Source organism: Dendrobium catenatum, unplaced genomic scaffold, assembly GCF_001605985.2.
Source record: "Dendrobium catenatum unplaced genomic scaffold, ASM160598v2 original_scaffold_213968, whole genome shotgun sequence".
In the NCBI taxonomy this organism is placed as follows: domain Eukaryota; kingdom Viridiplantae; phylum Streptophyta; class Magnoliopsida; order Asparagales; family Orchidaceae; genus Dendrobium; species Dendrobium catenatum.
In genome coordinates this window covers 43,138-66,225 of record NW_021532378.1, presented here as the reverse complement: position 1 = coordinate 66,225, position 23,088 = coordinate 43,138, and the positions used below count along the sequence as shown (strand labels likewise).

General features: G+C 32.1%; 1 protein-coding gene across 1 annotated transcript; it reads left to right on the top strand.

Moving 5' to 3' along the window:
* The first annotated feature begins 18,501 nt into the window (after positions 1–18,501).
* Positions 18,502–22,644, top strand: LOC110107523 (pentatricopeptide repeat-containing protein At1g80880, mitochondrial). Its single transcript, XM_020837799.2, has 3 exons — positions 18,502–18,677; positions 19,792–20,366; positions 21,536–22,644. Exons 1-3 carry the CDS (start codon positions 18,663–18,665, stop codon positions 22,563–22,565), a joined length of 1,620 nt encoding a protein of 539 aa, XP_020693458.1. The 5' UTR covers positions 18,502–18,662; the 3' UTR covers positions 22,566–22,644.
* The last annotated feature ends 444 nt before the right edge of the window (positions 22,645–23,088 follow it).

Genomic DNA, 23,088 nt, shown 5'->3' with positions numbered 1-23,088 from the left:
CCAACCTGTAATATCATAAGATGAACAGAGCACAAAAATTTAATATTTTAATCAGAAAAAATAATTAAAAACAATGATAAATAATGAATATTAATGACCAAGCACTGCTGTGACGAAGAATGCGAAGGCTAGAAAGAGTGAGACGAACTGCTTCGAGAGAGAGGTGGCCATTAATGATCTTCCCTTTCTACTGAAAAGAAGTTCTTCTCCTGGTCATCATATATTGAATATCAGACTGTATTTATGGCTAAGAACGTACAAGTCCTTTTAGCTTTCAGGTTGACAATTAATATATAGATATTAAAGAAAGATGGAGGGTCGGATGACCCCATGCATTGGGAAGAGGCGGAAGCTACAATATTGCATTGACACTAATGCAAGATGTTAAACTCTCCTGATCGATGAAGAAAAAGTCCTTTCAGCTTCCAAATGTGCAACCTATATAAATATAATACATATATAAAAGGCGCTGCAGGGTGTGAAGCTACCTTGCATTGATATATATATATATGATAAATATAAATTAATGAAGCAGGAGGGCCGGTTGCTAGCTACCATGCAATGATTTAAAAGTGCCTGGAGGGCTAGATGCTACCATACATTTAAATAAAAATAAAATATTAGAATAATAAAATATATTTGTATCAAATCAGAGTAAATAAATCAAATATGATAAAAAATTTAGACATAAGAAACATATTGGTATTTGAATTCGGTCTTGAAGAAAACCAAATATGATAAAAAATTTATTCTTTTCACACTTTGTAATTAAGCTTTTCTAAAGAGTTCTACATTGATTAACTAGACATATCGGAAGATAAGAAAGCATTACTTCTTTCAGCACTGCCAGTAATCGCAATTCAATATTATGCAACTAATTTTTTTTTTTTTTTTTACTTAGCTTCGTTGCAGCATCTACTCAGTGAATTTTCTTACAATATTGATAAAAATATGTTGATAAAACCAACATGTTTATGGGAGCTTCTACAAAATATTAATTCATTTTGATAAGCATATAAGCCGCAACAAATTATAAAATAATGAACTTGTTTATGAAATTTCGATCCATAAATGAAAATATTTTGATATGAAAAGAATTTTTTAAGATAGAAAAGATGTTATTTATATCCATAGAAATTTGAAGAATTTTTTGAAGGCTCACATGATTGCAAAAATTTTAGGAGAATAGATACATCATAATTCTAGCTAGCATAAGTTCATTACAACAACAACAACATCACAAGCCTTTATCCTACTTAGGTTAGCTACATAAATATTTTTTTTTTCATCTGCGGTCAGGAAGGAGTTTCTGCGAGTTGCTCTCCCACATTTTCTGGTTCTGGGTAGTCTTTTTCCTTGCTTTGTTACTTCAATTTTGTTGTTCTTTTTCGGTTAGCTCTTTTGTCTCACCCTCCTCCGGCCATTCCTGGCCGAATGGTGGGCGATCACATTTCTAACCCAAGGTTTTTGGGTGCTTCTTTGAAATCAAGATCTTTTTAGATGTTTTATCTAGTTCTTCATTGGATGTGTGTTTTTTCCTGAGCTTAAACCATCTTCATTTCGTGGTATGCCCTCTCTTTGGATCTCGGAAGAGGAAATTCTAGCATTAGCTGCTCCTTTGCAATTTGCTTTGGTTAATTGTTTTCCTAGCCATCGCGTGCCCTAGCCTTGATTCTATTCAAAAAAATTTCTTCAACCTTAAGCTTAATGCCGATTTTTTCGTAACTTTGCTCAACCCGTCGCATGTTTTGATTAAGTTGATGAATGATTTGGACTATAGCAGAGTGTTTGCTCATAGATCCTATTTTGTCAATAATTGCTACATGAAGTTAACCAAATGGTCACCCTAACTTGATATTGGTGTTGAATCGTCAATTATTTCTATTTTGATCTCATTCCCTAACTTAAGACCTCACCTTTTCTCTCCTCGCATCCTACGTGGCCTTGGTTCATTATGTGAGCATCCTTTAAAGGTGGACAATGCCACTACCAATGGATCTCGACCATCTGTTGTGAGGATTTTGGTAGAGCTTGACATTACAAAAAAATATCCGGACAAAGTTTGGCTCGGACCTAAAAAGTATGGGTATATCCACCTTGTTTATATGGAGGAATTTTCTCCTTTTTGTGCTAGCTGTAATTGTATTGGGCATGCTATAGAGGATTGCAATAAGTCCTATGTCCCTGTTTCTAAGCAACTTACGACTGTTGGAAATTAAGGTTTCTGGTTTTGCTCCTAAGGATATGGAAAATTTTGATATGGATGGTTCTCTAATGCCTATTTCGCTTATTAAGGCTATGTTGGTTAGTGAAAATGCTAGTGGGATCACTGTGGGGGGCGTTGTTCCGTCCAGTGTTAACTTGCCTTTGGCTTTGTCATCTAACAATGGAGAGGATGGCAATTTGGTTTTACATCAATCTACCCCGGCCCCTAATTCTAATGATGGCGGTGGTGAGGATGCTGTTGTGGTTTGTGAAGCTATTCCTTTGAGGCTTGATGTTGTTTGCCCTTTGAGTACTTTGGATTCGCCGATTTAGGTTGGGGTTCTATGTAATGATTTGGCTCTTAATAATGTTGCGGTAGAGGTTGTGCCTCTAGTTGATGGGCCTAAAGTGGATGTTGACCCTTCTTCGCATAACTTTTATGTGGCTCAAGGTGATTTTGGTAATAAGTTAATGAATGTGGGTGATAATGATCTTTGTGCTTTGAATATAGGTGTGGTGAACATTGATTCTAGTGAGTTGGATCCTTCTATTGCTTCTCCTGTGACCCAGCTGATCTGGTTGTGTCGGTTTCCTCTGTGGGATTGGGAGTGAATGAGCAACTTGTTGATGTTCCAATTGTTTTACTTTCTGCTAACGCCTTGTATGCCCATGTGAGCGTCAGATCGGGGCAAAATGTTAAGGAGAAAATTGATTGGCTTGAAGTCTCTTCATCTTCTCCTTCTGAGGTTAATGAAGAGTAAGTGTTTGATCAGGATGGTGGTATGCGAGATACTATCATTCGGGTGGGTAAATGAAGAAAGAGGAAATCCAAAAAATAGTTATTTTTTGTGGTTGGCTTGGTGGCGATTACTTTGGAGCCTTGGGGTTGTTGTTGTGGTGCCACTTTTTTTTATCTCTGGACTTCGGATTTGGATGTCACTTTTGCTCGATCTGGTTGTGACGGTGCGTGCTTGATTATTCCTTTCCTCTACTTGGAGTTGTTTTTGGGCAACTTGGGTTGCACTTGGTGGAGATTGCTCGTTGGGATGCTGCTCGTTGGATCATTTGACAATTCATGGGTGTTGTTATGGTTGTTGGCGTTGTTGCAGTTGCCTTTTTAATTTTTTAACTTTAGTCTTTTCTTGTTTTGTCTTTTCTTTTCCTGTATTAGGTAGGATCTTAAGCTCTTAGGTTTTATTTCTAATGTTGTTCTTTTAGTGAGTTTCTGATCCTCTAAGATCACGTACTGTTTATCTTGTTTAACGCGTAGTCCCCGCCGTGGGTTCTCAAAAAAATAAATAAATAAATATTTTTTTCATAATATTCTATTAAGAATCAAATTCCCATTTAAATTTAATAAACAAATGTCATTTTTAATACTTTCTAACAAAATCTTTTTTGTTCTACCTCTACCCCTTATAACATAAGCTGGATTTAAATTAAAACATCTACTCATAACTGGATCATCAAAAGATTGTCATTTTATGTGACCAAGCCATCTAAGGCGACTCTCTCTAATCTTACATGGCACTAGCTAGAGCTTCTCCAACATTCTTACGTATACACTCATTTTCCATTTTATCTATGTGTAAACCATTCATCCATTGAGCATCCTCATCATTGCAAAACTTAACTTAATTTTATGCTTCTCTTTTAATGGCCAACATTATGCACCATAAAGCATTGCAGGTCTCACCACCATCTTAGAAAACTTTCCCTTAAGTTTGAGGGGCTCTTTTATATCACAATATGCCCAATGCATTCCTCCACTTCAACCATCCAACTTGAATTCTACTTATAATACTATCCTCATATATATTCACCATCGCTTTGAACAATAGACCCGAGACATTTAAAATGTGCACATTTTTTAATAATTTGATCACCCTAAACCACAAACCCACCATTAGATATATCACTAATAAAATTATACTGAATGTCTTCAGTTTTAGATCTATTCAAACAAAAATTATTAGACTCTAAAGTTGACCTTTGTAATTCAAGTTTTTCTTCAACTCTAGTCTTATAAATAAGATAAATATTTTCAGCAAAAATCATACACCAGGGTGCATCCTCTTTCAAACGTCTAAATATTTATGACTAAACAAAAAATATATGGCTTAAAGCTAATCATTGATGTAATTCAATTGAAATTGAAAAATATTTTGTCAAACCACCTTGTGTTTGATTACAAGTACAAACTCTTGTATACATATCCTAAAAATTTACAAAAAACTAATTTTAGTTAAAATTATCTTTCAAACTAATTACCTAATTTAATATTGAAAAAAAAAATGAGAAAGTTGCTTCTCTCAAAACAAACAGGTAAAAGAAAAAAATAAGAAATAAATTGAGTTTTGGACATTTTGTTGTTCTCTCCTGCGTAACATAAAAGAGAAAATATAGCCAATTGATCATTGTCAGTGAAATAAATCATTTTGTTTCTCAAATAATACTTCATAAAAAATTCACTTGATCAGGCATGAATTTTGAGGAAATATTCAAATTTAAAACATCCATAATTATACTAATTAGGATTATCCAAGCATTAACTTCAACAAAATTATAGTCAAACTAAACTTTTTGATGAGATAAATAAGTTGTTGACAGTAAATTTGATCTTATCTAACTCCAAATGAATCCAAATCTAACTATTGAAGTATAATTAAAAACTTCAAATTTACTGGATTATCAAATAATCTTCAAATCTTTTGAGCTTAGCGTCAAGTTGAGCATCATAAGAGATGAATACAAGCAGTCCAAGATTATCTAATTTCAATATCATTAAAATATGTAAATGCTAAGAGAATGATCTATGAATGAGGGAATAAATATGGGTCATCCGATGGAGTATTAAAATATCCATCCTATCATATATACATATAAAATATTCAAACTAAAAAAAGTTGGAGGTTTAAAATCACACTTTATAAATAATATACTTCATATTTAATATAAAATTAATTTATATAAATACTTTTAGATTTAATATAAATAATTTATAATTTATGTTATATGTTTAGACATAATTTATACTTATGGAACGTATACAAAATTTACATTATGAAATTATATCTATAAATTCATATTAAATTATTTATTATTAAAAAATGGATAAAAATTAAAATGAATTAATTTCTATGTTATATAATTAAATAAAATGACAAAATAATAGATTAAAATTAAATATTATTTGCATTATTAAACTTTAATTATAAAATATATATGTAGAAATATGTAATGTATATATATAATGAATTTGAGAACTTCATCTTTATTTTTTAGTCATACATCATCTAGACACTATATTAGCATTATTTTTTGTCATTGTAAGCTTTTAGATTCACATGAAATAAATTGTTAAAAAACTATGTATATTAAATACAAACACATTATCTATTTGAGGGGGAGAGCTCAGATGAAAGAGAGAGCTTAGAGGTTTCTTAATGTTTTGCTCGACCACCGTCAAAACACCTCCATCCGACTATCGATAACGCTAATAAAAGTCGTTAACATCATTTCTGGCCCTCGTTGTTAGCACAAAGATTTATAATGCAATTCTAGTCTCTAGTCTCCTCTCCTCATTGGAGAATGATTAGATAAATAACAAATGATCTCTTGAAGATAGAGCTTCCATGCATGACACAAGCCAATTTTAAATTTTACCACAAAATTTATTCTATAAAGTTTATGTTCACTGTATTATATCAACACCTTCCAAAATCACATGAATGGTTATTATTTGTAGCCAATGGAAACACTAGAGTAATCATTTTAACAAGGTTAATTCTCATGATTTTCTTTCCTTCGAGATTTTTCACATAAAAAAATTGGTGACAATAATGACCCTCTTTTCATATAATCATTAGATGTTAAACTCTCTCTCTCTCTCTCTCTCTCTCTCACACACACACACACACACACACACACATTTAATTTCCTAGCAAGCAAAATTTAAGAGTGATTTGTGAGAATCAATTTTCTGTTAGGAGCAACATTAGCAATAACCTGAAACGGACATTATTACATTAAAGTCCCAAGTATAATTGTAGTAGAGCCCCCCTTTATCAACTACTATTTTATTACTTTTGAAACAAGCAAGTTCGATTGGGAGGCAAAACTAATTATAATATTGATTGTACCACATTCTAGGCATATATTTAATAATAAAAAAAACTCCCTCCTATGATAATCCATTATTATATTAATCATATGAGTGATAGATTGGGGATAGGGGCAACCTTGGTTGCAAGTTGCAACCTTAGAAGGACATTCATGTTAATATCGTGTTACGGTAGTAGTTGCACTACCAAAAAACAGGCCCTATCGTAGCGTTTATTTGCAGCGGTTCTAAAAACCGCTGCGAAAACCACGTTCTGAAGCAGAAAATTGAATCCAGTTGCATCGGTTAAAACCGGTGCAAATTGCATCGGTTGAATCCAGTTGCAAGGTTAAAAAATGTGCTGCGAAAACCCAATTTTTTGGTAGTGTTGGGCTTGTATTTCCATCCATGATCATTCTATCATCAAAAGAAACTATGTTAACAAGTATCTTTCTCAAAGCTCTTCTTTGACCAGCACTACATCGCCTGACTACAGTCTACCAACCAATGTCATCTGACGATAATCTCTTGAACATTAATGCTCGACTATGATCCTTTTACTATCCAACTACTTTCAATTATGGTCATCCAACCATTATCACCTAAGTTAGATGTCAAACATCTTAACTTAGGTGGCCCTAGAATATGATGATAAAAAATTCTTTAGCCTAAAAGGATGCCCCTTAAGAGATGGACCAACTTTAATATGGGAATTAAGGTGATCACAGTCCATGGCTATGCGACAAAATCACAAGACAACTTCCTCTGAGGAAGCTAACTCCCCCAAGATAGAAGAATAATCAATATTAGTGTGGTCTCATCTTTTTATATTATCATAATCACACCTGACCTTTTAAAGCATTATATGAATTAGATAACAACTAGTTGTTAAAAAATATTTATTATTATTTATCTAATTTTATTATTATGACTGCAAGTCACTTTTCAAAAGTGTTTACCTAGATGTGTGGACTATACTATAAAAAATAATTGCTATTAGGGCACCTTGCCCTAATATGTATCTATTAGGCTATTAAGGCACAAATTGTATTGAGACATCAAACAATGGTGTCACTTAGGTGGTAGTTGGCATAGGAGTAAGGGCATCTTTATGTGCCCTAAAAATTAAACTTTCATGATATATAATTTTGATGGAATATATAGTCCCCAAATGACACCAACAAGGCGTCCTAAGAGACAAGCTTTTCTAACATCTTAATGTAATAGAAATTATGAATAAATTCAACCAATATTAGATGTCATAATTGGTTAACTTTCCTGCTGCATTTATTTGAAAGTACAAGTTGAATAAAAAGGCACATTTAAATTTCCCTAATGCATATTTCCCAACACTTCAATTTAATGAAATATATTTAATAAAATGGCATTATTATGTGCCTCTCTCTCTCTCTCTCTCTCTCTCTCTCTCTCTCACTCTCTCTCTCTCTATCTCCAATTAATTAAGATGACTCAAAATATTTCAATTGCAAATAATTAAATTCCAATTAAATTTCTAAAAATCTCACATATAAGAGCTTACAAAAGCTATTTTTCTTTAAATTAAAAATTTATTTCATAAATATAAAGTTATAAGAATTTTTCACCTTACATATAAAAGAATTGCTACTTCAATCTTAATATATGTACATAATCAATCTACTACAACAAATGTCTTCACAGAACATTACACAAAAATCTAAAAAAATGGCTCTTATCATGAGGATGATTTCTTTACATAATAGCAAAACAGTCTTGGGATCTCTGCTTTAACACTTTATTGGCATCCTCTCCATACTGCATCTGAAAAGACAATTTGGAATCTGAAATCATGAATATGAATATGTTGATTGCGTATATCTTATTGATTCAAGACATTCGTAAGAGGAATGTCAATTAATCCATCACATATACTTAAAAATTTTAACAACAATTAACTATTTCCAACAAAAAGTTTTCTATACAATAGTAGAAGCATATTTAACTTCAAATGATAAGTAGAGCAAATATAAAGAATTTGAATAGAGGAGTACTAGCTTTTATAGACTCTTGACTCTCTTTCGAACAATGAATATAAAAAAAGACAATTGCTAATGAGCTGCAACCTAACAAAAAAGAGAATGGATCACAGCATACAGAATAGCCACTTCAAGGAAACCAAATTTGTAAGGGATCTTGCCAATGATTACATTGTATGAGATATCCCTACATTTCACAATCAATATAAAGTTAAAGACAACCGTTATGCTTCCTTAAAAAAATCAGATGGTGGACTTCTCAGCAATATTAAAGAAGAGAATTTTCACGAAAGATTAAAAGAATGAAATCATACAAAATTTCAAAATTGGTACAGTTATCTATCTGTAAGCTCGTCGTTTTAAGTACAGTAAATTTAGATTGTCTACAGAATGTGTAGAGAGAGATCATTCACAAAAACAAACCAAAGGCTTCATCTTGGTTATTTTGGTTGGATTAGGAATCATTTAAACCTTCATTACAAATGCAAGACCATTAATCTTACACCATGAAAATTCTTGACTAAAATTTTAATACATGATTAGTGTAATAAAATTTTAGCATAAAAATTTAGTTACCATCTAAGCCTCTGAAATTTTAGAAGAAGATGAGAAAGAGCTCCCTACACAAAAAACAAAAATAAAACAAGTGATGTCAGAGATCAGGAATGGTAAATCATGCACGATTGTATGGAGATCATCTAATAAGAATGCGTGTTGTGTTGGCTAATAGATACCAAATAAAAAATTAATAAAATGGAACAATCAAGTTTGACTACAGAAATTTCAAAGGGCAATTGTTGCTAAAACAGAATTGAAGAAATGCGTATGCTTGTATCTGAACCATTATACAATATCCAACAATCACCTTGTGCTCATGGGAGAGCTTTCTAAATGAGCTTTTGACGCCGGAGTTATGCGTATGGCAACATCTTGGCATTTATACAACTTAGCTATTTGTTTCTTCTTTATTTGTTTTCTTTCTGTGGTATTGCCAATTGTGTGGCCCTATTTGTGTATAAATAAGATGTTTATTGATTAATAAGGAGAGATGGTTAATCTATGAATTTTACATTCCATTTGGGTTATGTTCTATATCCTGATGCCAGTCTGGTGGTGGTTTTCGGTTTCTTTCCTGTATCCTGGCGCACAGTCAGGTGGTGGTTTTAGTTCCTAGCTTGGCATGCCTTGTGTGTGGATGCCTACCTATGATGCACCGACACTTCTCCTCAAAGAGGCATGCAGTGTCCGACATCGTATCCGACACAACACTCGTCCGACACTCCTCTGACACGTGTCGGACACGCCGAAAACGTGTGTCCGATTAAAAAAATATTAAATACAAATTGGACACACGTGTCAGACACTCGTATTTTAAATATTTTATGAATTTTTTAAAAATATAAGTTTTTTTATTTGGCAGGATTTAAACTAAATATCTTATTTTCTATCCACGACACCAAATCAACATCCGCACTTAATACCCATTCATCAAATATTTTCATTTTCATTTCTCTTTGGTAGTTAAGGTATTTTCATCTCCTTTTTCGATGACTGATAAATGACATCGATGCATGACTCTTGACATCCTTAATCATTTTAAGCACAAATTTTAGTTAAATGATTTATTATTTTTAAAATTATATTTATTTAATTTTATACACTATTTTTTAAATATAAAAATTATAATACCGTGTCCAACCCGTGTCCGTGTCCTATATTTTTAATAATTGACGTATCCCGTGTCTGTGTCGTGTCATATCCGTGTTGCCGTGTCCGTGTTTGTGCATCATAGCTGCCTACCCATTCTTGTTATGTGTGATGACCTTCTCTCCCCAATTCTTAGTTCTACTTAACTGGTCATATCTCCTCACATCCTCCTCTCCAGCATCAAAGTAACTGAAACATAATGTTTACATTTTCTAGTTAAGATGCATAAAAGAGTAAAAAGCAAGAACCAAATACATATATACAAATATATATATAGAATGTTAGCCTTTAAAAGAGAAGCGTATTATTAAGTTAAGTTTTGTAGAGATGAGAATGCTCGAGTGAATGAGTGACTTTACTCTTAGAGACAAGATATGAAATGAGCATTACTTGAAAAGGTTAGAGTAACTCCAGTGGAAGATAAGATTAGAGAGAGTTGCCTTATAGATAGTTTAGTCATGTATCATTATTATATGGTTGAGGTGGAGGAATGCATCGGTCTTGTTGTGTGATAGAAAAGTCCCCCTCAAACTTAAAGTAAAACTCTATAAGATTGTGGTGAGACTTGCAATGCTTTATGGTGTAAAATGTTGGCCACTAAAAGAGAAGCATAATATTAAGTTAAGTGTTGCAGAGATGAGGAAGCTCAGGCGGATGATAGATTTATCTTAGAGACATCATACGAAATGATCATTTACGTGAAGTAGCTCCAGTGGAAGATAAGATTAGATAGTGTCGCCTTAAATAGTTTGGTCATATATCATTATTGTATATCTTGAATTCTATAAGATGTTCTCTCAAAATATTTTATGACAATAATTATACATAAATATATAAAATTAAATTGATATAAATCTCATTATTTATTTGTAGGAATTTATAAATCAAGTGTGTTATGGATATTCAAAATCATGGAAATTGGATATATAACTGGTTGTTGCCTGGATGCAAGATGTTAATACATGAATTTTTGAATGGAGTGAATTTTTTCATCCAAGCAGGGTGTCAATTACCTTCCTTTAGGCATGTATTTTTTAAAAATATTTTATTCTCCTTATAGCACAGTAGTTACTATTTTTCTCTTATAGCATAGAAGTAGTAAACGTATGTTATTTCCTTATAGCACAGCAGTACTTACTACTTATTTCTTGCATTTTTAGAACTATACTATTTTTTTCTTTTATTTATTGTAGATAACTTTTAGTGGTGATGAGGCCCCCTAGGTGGTCGATCATAAACATATTCATATGCAAGATGAACATTGGTGGACGATCTAGTAGGGGTGGAGGTACTGATGGGACCTCTTCTTCACAGCCCGCCACACATACCCAGCCTAGCCCCCCTTTATCACTACAGGAAAATCACTTATTACCGGCGGAATTTTCCGGCGGCTTGCCGGCGGTCAGTTTTCCGGCGGATTTCCAGCTGCTTCCTGACGACATTTTTCCCACAAAATTTTCCGGCGGATTTCCGACGGCTTCCCGACGGCATATTTCCCACTAAATTTTCCGAAGGCTTTTCAAGTTTTCTGGCGGAATGTTAAAATTTTTTATTAAATTGATTAAAATTATAACTATTTAAATGATTTTTAAAAAATGACTAAAAATAATATTAATTTTTTTAGCTTTTTTAATTAATTTAGTTGGTTTATTTAATTTTATTTTGAAAATTTTATTTTCTGTTAAAAGATAGTTTAAATAAAAAAGTTTGACACTAATAACACATTTAATTCATTAATAATTTTATAGTATATTTTAATTATTTATTTATTTAAGAAATTTTTTTATTAATTTAATAACATATTTTAATTAACTGTTACATAACTAATTTATTTTAATTATCAATTAAAATAAAAATCTTAAATTAAAAAGTCTTAATTATAATATTCAATATGTTCTAATATAAATAGAAAAATACTACCGTTTACTTATTTTGCAGGATCGCGGCGAATTGGTCAGGGGCTTGGGGATGCGGCTGGGAGTCTTCAATTTTACTCCCCAAACTCCTACTTTCATTAATCATACCCTACGTAGAAGACTCCCTTTTACCCATACTATCCCCCACCATCTTCTCAGGAAGTCCCTTCTACTCATCCCTATCCATCATTTTTCTATCCACCACCCCTTAGCTCTCTATAGATGGACCTTCCACACAGATTACAGCAGCACCGATCATTGATGGGCCCATGTTGATTCAGCCCAAGGGTAATACATACATAATGCATTTTTATACTATGCAGATATTTGAGAATTAATATTTTTAATTAAATAATTTTTATAGGTTTTATCCTTCAAAGCAGCCCACACATAAGATACGTGACATCATATAGAGCAGGTTTGATAAAGTCCATATATTTCTTTGAAGAAAATCTTGAAGGAAGTGTGTGAAATGTAATTTTGGGGGTTCGAGGTTAGTATAACATATTTCCATGTTTTTATTAAGCTAATAAAGAATAATGTTTGTTCTAATTTATTATATAAAATGAGATTTCTACTGGTTGTCGGAGCATGCTACAAACACAAAAATGGCTATTAGGGCACCTTAAAGTGACATAATATATATCTATAAGGGCACATGAGGTATTGGGGCACCAAACAATGGTATCACTTAGGTGGTCGTTGGCATAGGGTTTAGGCCATCTTTATGTGGCCTAAAAACTTAACTTTCATGACATATAATTTTGATGACATAGTCTCTTTAACGACACCTCTAAAGCGTCCTAATAGACAAGCTTTCCTAACACCTCATGTGATAGAATTTGTGAATAAATACGACAAATACTATGTGTCATAATAGGTAAGCTTTCCTAACATATTTATTTGATGGAACATGTTTAATAATAAGGCATATTTAAGTTGCCCTAAGATATATGATTTCCCAACATTTAAATTCAATGACTTAATTTTAATAAAATGACATTATTATGTGCCTCAATATATGCTATATCCAATATAAATTACATTCAATTATCAATTCATTATGCTGACTCATAATTTTTTAATTGTAAGTAGTTAATCTCCAATCAAATTTCTAAAAATCCCACATACATATGAGGGCTTACATATGCAATTTTTCTTCAAATAATTTTTTTTTTTTCATAAATCTAAAATTACAAGAATTGTTTACCTTAAATATAACAAAAGTTCTACTTTAGTCTTCACATTTGTACATAATCAATTTATGCAATAAATGCCTTCACAAAATATTACACAAAAAACTCAAAAAATAGCCCTTATTATAAGGGCAATTTCTTTACACAATATCAACCAAGTATTGGGATCTATGTTTCCAAGCTTCATTGGCATCCACTCCACCCTACATCTGAAAAAATAATTTGGAATATAAAATCATGAATATGAATATATTGATTGCTTATTTCTTATTAATGCTATACATTTGTAAGAGGAATATCAATTAATTAAGCCACCACATATACTTAAAAATTTCAACTACAAAGAACTATTACTAACAAAAAATTTCTATGCAATAGTAGAAGCATATTTAACAACAAATAATAAGTAGAGCCAATATAATCATATCCCATGGCTTTAATGAGTTGTTTTTTTTATAAAATGTAATAGAAAAAAAAAAAGAATAAGACGAAATAACATAAAAAGCCAAAATGATGGATCACATAAAAATTTTAAATAATATTATAAAACTTCGTAGCAATTTAAATCACATTTTTAAAGGGAAAAAAAGAAGAAGAATAACAAAAGCAGAAATTAAACTGTAAATACACAAATTGCAGTCAAGCTAAAGAAAAAAGATTGAAAATTTTTCAAGTGAATTCAATTCATTCAACTAAGCAAATATATAAATTATGTTTAAATAGAATAAGCAATAGAGTCCGGTTCAATTTCTCGAAGAAGACCCCCCTAAAAAAATTAAAAAATTCTTTATTATATGAATTTTTAGGTAATTTGTATAACTTGCTTATAATTTGTTCATCTCCATTAATTTTTTAGTCTTTATTAAAGGGTTTTTAGGCAATTGTTCTCCGAAAAGTTTTAATATCCATACAACCAAAATTTGTTCCAGGGGCGCTGCTAGGGGTGTTAATTTTTGACACGACCCAAAACACGATCCGAACCCGAAACGGGTCAGGTTCGGGTTCAACAAATCAACCCGTTTTAAAATCGGGTCGGGTTCGGGTTGACTCAGCAACACGAAAATGATCCGAAATTGACACGAAAACTCATATTTGACTCAAAAACCTGAGATTGACCCGATTTTGACCCGAAAATCGAAGATTGACCTGATTTTGACCCGAAAACTAGCAATTTTAGGTCAACTTCGGGTCATTCGTGTCGGGTCGGGTTGACCCGGACCCGAATCGGGTCGGGTTCGGGTCCATAAACCTAACCCATTTTTAAAAACGGGTCGGGTTCGAGTTGACCCGAACAGTGCGGGTCAGTTCCGGGTTCGACCCGAATTCAACCCGTTGACCCGAATTGACACCCCTTGGCGTTGCCCTCTGAAACCTCCACAAGGGTACTGCCCCTTGACCCTACGACGTGATCGGGCAAACAAAAATGTATTATTTTATCTAATGTAGAGGCAAACATTTTGTTGCAATTAAGCAACAATTATATGAGGATTATGGAATTAGTTTAGATTGCATTTTCTGGTCTTTTGGCTGCTTCATATGTGGTCGAAGGAGTAGGATTCGTTTGCACATTCTGAGTTGGTTGCTCTGATACGGACTGTTCCAATGCACGAAGCTGACTATGCTTCTCTACATATTCAGGGAATAATTTTTTGAAATTGGGGCAGTTTCTACTGTCAACGAAGAGTAAATTTTCCCTGAGAAATCTGAGTAAATTTAGTACAAACTGTCACTTAGCAGAGCCATAAACAGTGACTTCTGCAATTCCATTAACCCATAAATGTACACAAGCCAACAAACATAAAACTTGATATTAAATATGAAGATTTTTTTTTTCCTGTGAAACAGAGCATGAGTTAAACATGAAGATGCATGCAGTGTAGAAATTATCTACTATCGTTGAATCCCATTTTCATTGACTGAACATAGAAATTACAAGAATATGAAAGCAGTAACAACCTTAGGAAATAATAAGAGCTTAAAGAACATTGAAACCAAAAAGTGAGCAAAAAACTGAAGTAAAGTCTATTTTAATTATCAACATAATCATAACTTACCAAAATGAATAAGGAAACTGCAAAGTACTGCTAACAAGAGAGTACTCAATATGGACAAAAACATCAAAAATGCATCTAAAACACTAAAGTAACTTAAATGGAAAATATATGCTCCTCTGGTTGCCAAATTCATCCATCCAAAAGCAAGAGTTCCATTTCACCTCCATTGACAAAATGGTACTTAACAGCACTCACTTTATTAGCATACCAAAAGAACCATCTCAGTATTATATTACTAAAACAATCTTGTTTCCTAGTTAAAAAAGAAATAGCAGAATAGTGTTCCATAAAGCATACAACAAGCAAAAAAAAAGATGAAAGCTAATGAAGAAAGTGTAACTGTATAACCAAATTCTATCAACATATAAAAAAATTTTATAGTATATGTATGACTGTTCAAATCCAAGTAGACTCTTCAACAATATTTCTTGTTGTATATTAATCTTCTTCACGAAGAACCTGAATTAAGTTAATTATACAAATATGAGTAATTTGATTATTTAATAAACAATTTTAAAATTAAAAAATACTTACTAAAGCTTGAGGCCATGCAACATAAGTTTCAATTGCTTGTCCAATTGTTGTTAAAGTATATGGTCTAATCAAGTGTTCTTCCCAATTCACAGGAATGTTTATATGAATTAAACACAAATATGGACCTAATTGATAGTGGCCAACCCTATATGTAGGATCAAAACTTTGAATATATCCGATTGCCACAATTTTAATAGAATCAAGAACACTTTTAACTGCAACTTTAGTATATATGAAGTTTATAAGATCTAACAAAAAATTGTAACAACATATGAAAGATTCAAATATGGCTGCACAAGTTCATAAGAAAATAGTTTGCTTACTTAAATAATAGTACTATTATTGAAAGCATGTACATCACCATTTTGAGAATATTGAGTAGCTCTTAATGAGGTGTTATTAGTAACTTGCTGTGTACTTTACATATCAAACTTCATTTTAGCAATTACCTCATCATGTTCTTCAACTTATTTTTACATTTTTGTGAAAGCTTCATTGTAATATTCTATTAATCGATAAGCGCTACTTTGATTTGGGATTTCTCCCCATACAACATAAGGAGTTACACCAAATACATACATGCGAACTCTTCCGACATTGTCATTTCCAAGAAATTTTGAGAAAATATCATCTTTTTCAAGATCTTCTTTTTGAGATGTTTGACTTCTTATTTCCTTCATTTTTTCCTACATATAATGAATTAATTAACTTTCACGTAATTTTGTGTATACTTTATAATTAATTTATAAAATAGTTTATTATCAATACTTATCAAAGATTTACAAACCTCAATACTATTAGCAATTCCTTCTTTTGTGTAACACTTTTCAAACATTTCAACTCTCGTTGGTGAGTAACCTATACTTTTCTCCTAAATAACTAAATAAATAATATAAAAGTTAATTAAAATAAAAGAATATTTGACTTCAAAATTTAAGTACAACACACAAACACGTATATACATATAATATTTACTTGATCTTCATGCATTTGATCGAAACTCCTTTTTCATGTTATGTGCATTAAACTCTTTTATGACCTACTCTTTTTATTTCGTTCACTTATACACCAAACACAAATTTAAATTAATAAAAAAAAATATAACATGAATAACATTTTAAAATTTAAAAGTTATGATAATATACCTTTTGTTCTTCTAAATTCCAATAGGATAGAAGATTTTTCCATTGATATTTGGGTATCCTTTTTAGCACATTACATAGTTATAATTATGTAGATATTTTTTAGTCATAATATCTAAATTTAATGTTTGCTTTCCAATTCCTCCATTTCTTCACAATTGATTGAAGAACCCATACATCACAACCATGGGAAATCTCAAATTTCTCCTATACAAATAAAATATATTTTGTTATATCCAAAGAAATTTGTTATTTTATGTATGTAACTAAAATCAAACAAAATAAGTATGCATATTATGAAGATAAATACTTAAACAACTTTTAACATATTTTTTTTAATGACTTTGACACTTTATCCCAACTTCTGATATCAATTGGTGTATATTTCCCATTATGAGCAATAGTTCCTAAAAATTCGACAAATAATGATTTGTTTTGTCTAATAGGTTGATCATATTTATTAAAATTAATAACTAGTCATTCTTCACTAGGTTGGGTGGCATGATATCCCCAAATACTACACATATAGGTTGGACCTCTTTTTCGATTTTCTCCTCATTACTTCTACCTGCTATGAAAAAATATCTTAAAATTAAAATCTTGTAAGTAAGATAAATGATAACGTAAAATAAGCATATAATGTTTTGATAATATCTTAAATAAGAGACAGACCTACAACATAAATTTCAATGGTATTTGTTGAAACATCAATTTCAACTTCAGTTTGTTCTTTGCATCATGTATTTCTAATATGTGCTCTGGTGTCTGGTGGCATTTCTTAAAAATCATTATAAAACATATACGTGAGTAGAATTTAATAGAATATAAACTATGTAATTTGTCACTCATGTTGCTCACATAATTTATGGAGAAAAATAAAGTGTACAATGTATTCAAAAAATTGTAAGATTCACTATTTTAAAACAAAATGCAACCTTTAGATAAACACACATAAGAAACACATAAAATCAAGCTAATTTCATGCTTCAAAATTTCATCACAACAATCCTCAATCTTTAATGCAAAGTCATTGGCAGGCTCTACATACTCAAAGTCATTCGTGTGATCAGTTTCCACAAAAGAAAAAGAATGATTGCTGAATTCTTCTTCCATACTGAAGATTTTTAAATTTTCACAATTTCGTGAGTTTGATATAAGTGGAATTATTATTTGCAAAATCGAACCTCCCTCCACATGAATTATATGATTTAATTAATTTTAAATTAATTAAATTTTACTTAATTATTTGAAATGATAGAATTTTGTTTGACATTCATGGGAGTTTCTTTTTTATTTATGGGAGTTTCTTTTTTTTTTTTTTTTAAATTTTGGCTGGCTCCCAATTTCCCCTCCCCGCGAAGGGAGGTTAGGAAGGGCACTTACCCTTTTGGCTCGACTCGGTTGGTTCAAATCAACGGTGAGGTGTTCATGAGAGTGAATCAATCCCGTTAATGTCTTTGACGATCCTTGTTGCCCACAATCTGTTAATTAAGTAATTTAACTTAATTATTTTTTTTATTTTAATTCCCCTCGAAAATTCGGCAGCTTTTCAGCGCCTCTCCTTGTGAGGCGAGGTTAGGGGATGACACTTGCCCTTTTGGCTCTACTCAACCGGATCAAATCATAGGGCAGAGTGAGTTTGGCCCGAACGGGCGGCTGTGCGGCTTGAGATGGCGGATGGTGTTGGTTGGAGTCGGCGTCGGGTGTAGGAGATCGAGAGCTTTGGAGTCGGACTGCAGTCGTAGGATCCTACAGCTTCGTGCGATTTCAGGCAAAGAGATCAAGGGATAGATGACGAGAGCGCAGGTATGGGGCTTCGGTTTCTTCTCTCTGCGTTCCTTCCCTTTTTTTTTATTCTGAGTGCGTGAGTCTCCGAGATAGAGAGCGGAAGGGACTTTTGTGGTGAGGAGTCCGACAATTGTGCGAGATCGTGGTGGTTTTGCCGACAGTTGTTTGTTTAGGGGTTAATGATTTACAAAATAATAAATTTTTAATTCAATTTTAGTCATTCAAAACGAATTGAATTGACTAATTAAGATGAAAAGAATGATTCTGTACGACATCCAAAAACTTCTGTGAAAATGGTGGCGTGGTTAAGAAGTATAAGTGCTAGTTATGAAATAAGGTATGCACATTAGAAATTCGGTAAATTCCTATTTTGCTTAAGTTTTACTTATTTTGAAAGCCTTAATGTTTTCTTTTAGCAACTCTTTTTTTATATTTATATTGCTTTTAAGTTTTTAAATTGGATATTTATATATGTGGAGGGTGTATGAGAGAGTATAATGAACTTGTTGATCTTACTTCATTCTCTTAATATTTTAGAAAAAGATAAGAATCATGTTGGGTAGATCAAGTGTAGATATAGGGTTTGGGGATCTGAATTTTTTTGGTATGATTTTATAATCAAACATTTAATTATGATTTTATAATTATGTTTTGATAAAATAAAAGTTGACTAAGTTTATATAGAGAGTGATGGTCTATCTATAGTTATTAAAAACATTATTCTACACAAATAAAAAAAAATTCAAAACTCGCAATTAAATGATTAAGAGTAATCCCCTTGACCAAAAGATATTTTTTTAATTTTTAATAACTTCAATATGTCATAATTAAGCATTCTTAAGCTTGTAGGATTTGTCTCGTTAAGATGCTCAATTTGATTATGAGAATGCAAGATCTAAAGATCATTTTTTTCTCTAATTAATTTTTGGAGGTTTTCAGTTGTGCTAAAGTACAAATGAAGTTAGGATGTTCTTAAATATAATTTCAAAAATTTTCAAGTTAAATATGCATTTAGAATCATAGTTGATTGGGTGGATATATATATAAATTTTGAAAGGAATTCCTACATGTTTATGTTGACCTTATTTTCATTATTATATTGTGTTACCTATATTTGAAAACCATAATGCAGATCGTTGCCCGGTGCCGAATCTATCGAGCTGCTCTCTTTCGCCTCTTTGTAGCCCACTATACTTCCCCTCTTACCGCCTCCGCCTTCGCCTCCCACCATTCTTTTCTCTCCTCCCCATCTCTCTCCCGATTCTGCAATGCCCATTTCTATAAATCCCTCTCTTTCCATTTCCCCTCTCCTGAAGCCGAGGATAGTGATTTTGACTCCGATTCCTCCAAACCCATCTCCAATTTCCTCAGCTCAGACCTTCCCATCATCATTCAACACCTCTCACAAGCGAAATCAAACTTCTCGACGCAAGAGGAGGCGTTGGGCTTCATGAGATCCTCACATATAACCAAACCCACGATGGGTCTGATTTGTTCAGTGCTTTGGGAGCTCAGGCACGATTGGGAATCTGCCTTCCTGGCTTTCAGGTGGGCTAGCAATTGTGTTCTTGGATCGCCATGGGCATGGCATTTAATGATCTGGGTGTTGGGTAAGCAAAGAAGGTTCGATCTGGCTTGGATGGTTTTGCGGAGAATGCATTACAAGTCGCTGCTTACTCGTCGGGCATTGATTATTATGATGGAAAGGTGCGTGCTTACAATTCTTTTGAGTGTTTATGATCGGGATTTTGAATTTAGCTATTTATAAATTTTGTGATTGCAAGATGAAAGAGTGTTTCATATCTCGAGATATCGATTTATATCATTCTTAACACTACTGGATTATATCATTTGACTATAATTTGAATTTACTTAATCTTTAGAGGATTAAAATCTTGAGACTTCTTAACATGAAAATTGTTTACTCTTTTAAATTCAGATAAACCATTTGTCTATTTGTTTTAGGATTTAAGGCTTGTGTGAGAGAGATGTACTTAGACCTTTTAGATCCCGTTCCCGTGAATGGTGAGATTCCATGTCTACCACTCATAGATTAAATATTGGTGCAATGAATGAAATATTAAAGTTTATAGGGTGGTATGACCGATACGTATGTAATTTATGAGTGACATATTTGATATTAAAGTTGTCTATGGATGATAGACATGAAATATTAAAGTCTTTAGTGTTTGTTATGTAAATAGCATAATATAAAGTGGTATGTATGTAAATCCCCCTACTAAATTCTATATATTATCAATAGTGACGTTGCAATGAGATTCATTAAAATAACAGGATTTAAAATATCCAAAATTCTGCTTGACAACTTTAAGTTGAATCTTGCTTAAATCCTACTTCAGCCGCTATGCAATTAGGAGCCCCAAATGCAAGTCATGATAGACTTTTCTCTGTTCATCATATGAAGAGCTGAAATTTTAACCACTTTAAATTCAAATGCTATTATAAATTTTTCTTGGAAAAAATTCACATTCTATTATTGCTTTTAATGGTTTTAAATAGTTCTATATTAAAGTTTTTTACACTTAGAATCTTTGTTAAAGAAGGGAGAGCGAATTCACTAATATTATGACATATTGTAAAAGCATATTATTTAATATCTATGTTTGTCTTGAAAATTTTAAGTGAGATATATAAACTTGAAATCTCTATCATTCACCTTATAAGGACCATTTCAAATTTGTTGACGATGCAGTTCTACCAAAAGGGAAGTTGTGGCGGGAAATCTTAAATGCAAATTTCTATGCCCCATATAAGGCATGTAAAATTTATCGATGTTATAAGTTGCACAATAATACACTATAAATTGAACGTTTTAATCATATCTAATAAGATTACACTTCTTGCTTGAAAATTAGGTATGTATCTGCAAATGAGACTGGGAAAGCAATTAAAACATTCCATGCTTTGGAGAAATTCAATGTAAAAGCAGATTTGGATGTATTTTATGCTCTTCTTCGTGTTCTTTGCAAAAACAAGAATGTTGAGGAAGCGGAAGAGCTTCTTCTTTTGAAACAAAATTTTTTTCCTCTTGAAACTACTGGATTCAACATTATTTTAGATGGCTGGTGTAACATTCTTGTCGATTTGATTGAAGCAAAAAGAGTTTGGAAAGAAATGGCAAAATATTGCATCATACCAGATAGTACTTCCTACACTTATATGATTGGTTGCTTGGCAAAACATGGAAATCTCTTTGATTCTCTAAGGTTTTATGATGAGATGAAGAAGAGAGGTTGGTTTCCAAACCTTAAGGTTTGCAACTATCTAATTTATATCTTGACAAGAGAAAATTGCATGAAAGAAGCATATAGCATGTTTAACAAAATCATGGAGACAGGTTTGCAACCAAATTTGGAAACTTATAATTGTATGGTACTTCCACTTTGTGAAGCACATAGACTCGATGAAGCACAAGAGATAATGCAGATGATGATTTTAGGAGGTGTTCGTCCGTCTATGGATACTTACCATGCATTTATCAAGATAGAGGATTTCCCGGGATTAATCAAGCTGGTTGAACAAATGAAAGAGGATGGTAATACGCCAAATCAAAGCACTTTCCTCCTAATTTTTAATAATTTTTTTAGATTGGGCAAATCAGAAAGTGCACTGAAGATGTGGAGTGAAATGAGTAGATATGATGTTATTCCTAACGCCGTGCATTACATTACAATGATTAAAGGATTGGCGGCGGATGGATGGATTCCGAAGGCTAAGGAATTTTATGATGAAATGAAGTCAAAAGGGTTTCGAGCTGACCCCGAATTGGAACTGCTTATGAAGGGCTTTCTTTCAAGCAACAACTACTGTTGGGGCAAAGGTGCTAAGGGATACAAAACTAGGAAACTTGAAAGGAACAAAATTTGTAGAGATTTAAAACTTTGATAATTATACTGTCCCATATGATGACATGTATTATATCCTATTAATACAATTCTACTTTGATCAGTTTGTTTGGTAAGCTTCATCTTCTGTTGTTTGCTTTTCTTTTTTATGTTTGTGTTTGTAATCATCAAAATCTAAAAAAAATATGGGGTCTTACCTAATGTTTTCATATTTTAGCCTCTATTCATTTAATGCTGAGAAGTAATTGATGCATGGGCTCCTTTACTACTATTAAATCTTATAGATTAATCAAATTTGTGTTTTTGCGATCTTATAGTTTCTGTAAGAAATTATTTGGAGGTTAAATCTGTATTGCACAAAGAACCATGATAGATCTTTTGTTTTTGTCTTTGTAAAAAGTAAGTCTATTTCTTGTGATAGAAGGTTTTATTTTTTTTCTTTTTTTTATTGTGATAGAAGAGAATTAAGGCTGTTGAGGTTAAGTGTTTAGGGATGATAAATATATGCAAGAAATAGAAATTATGTGCTATACTAAAATTTTAAAAATATATTAATATTTAAT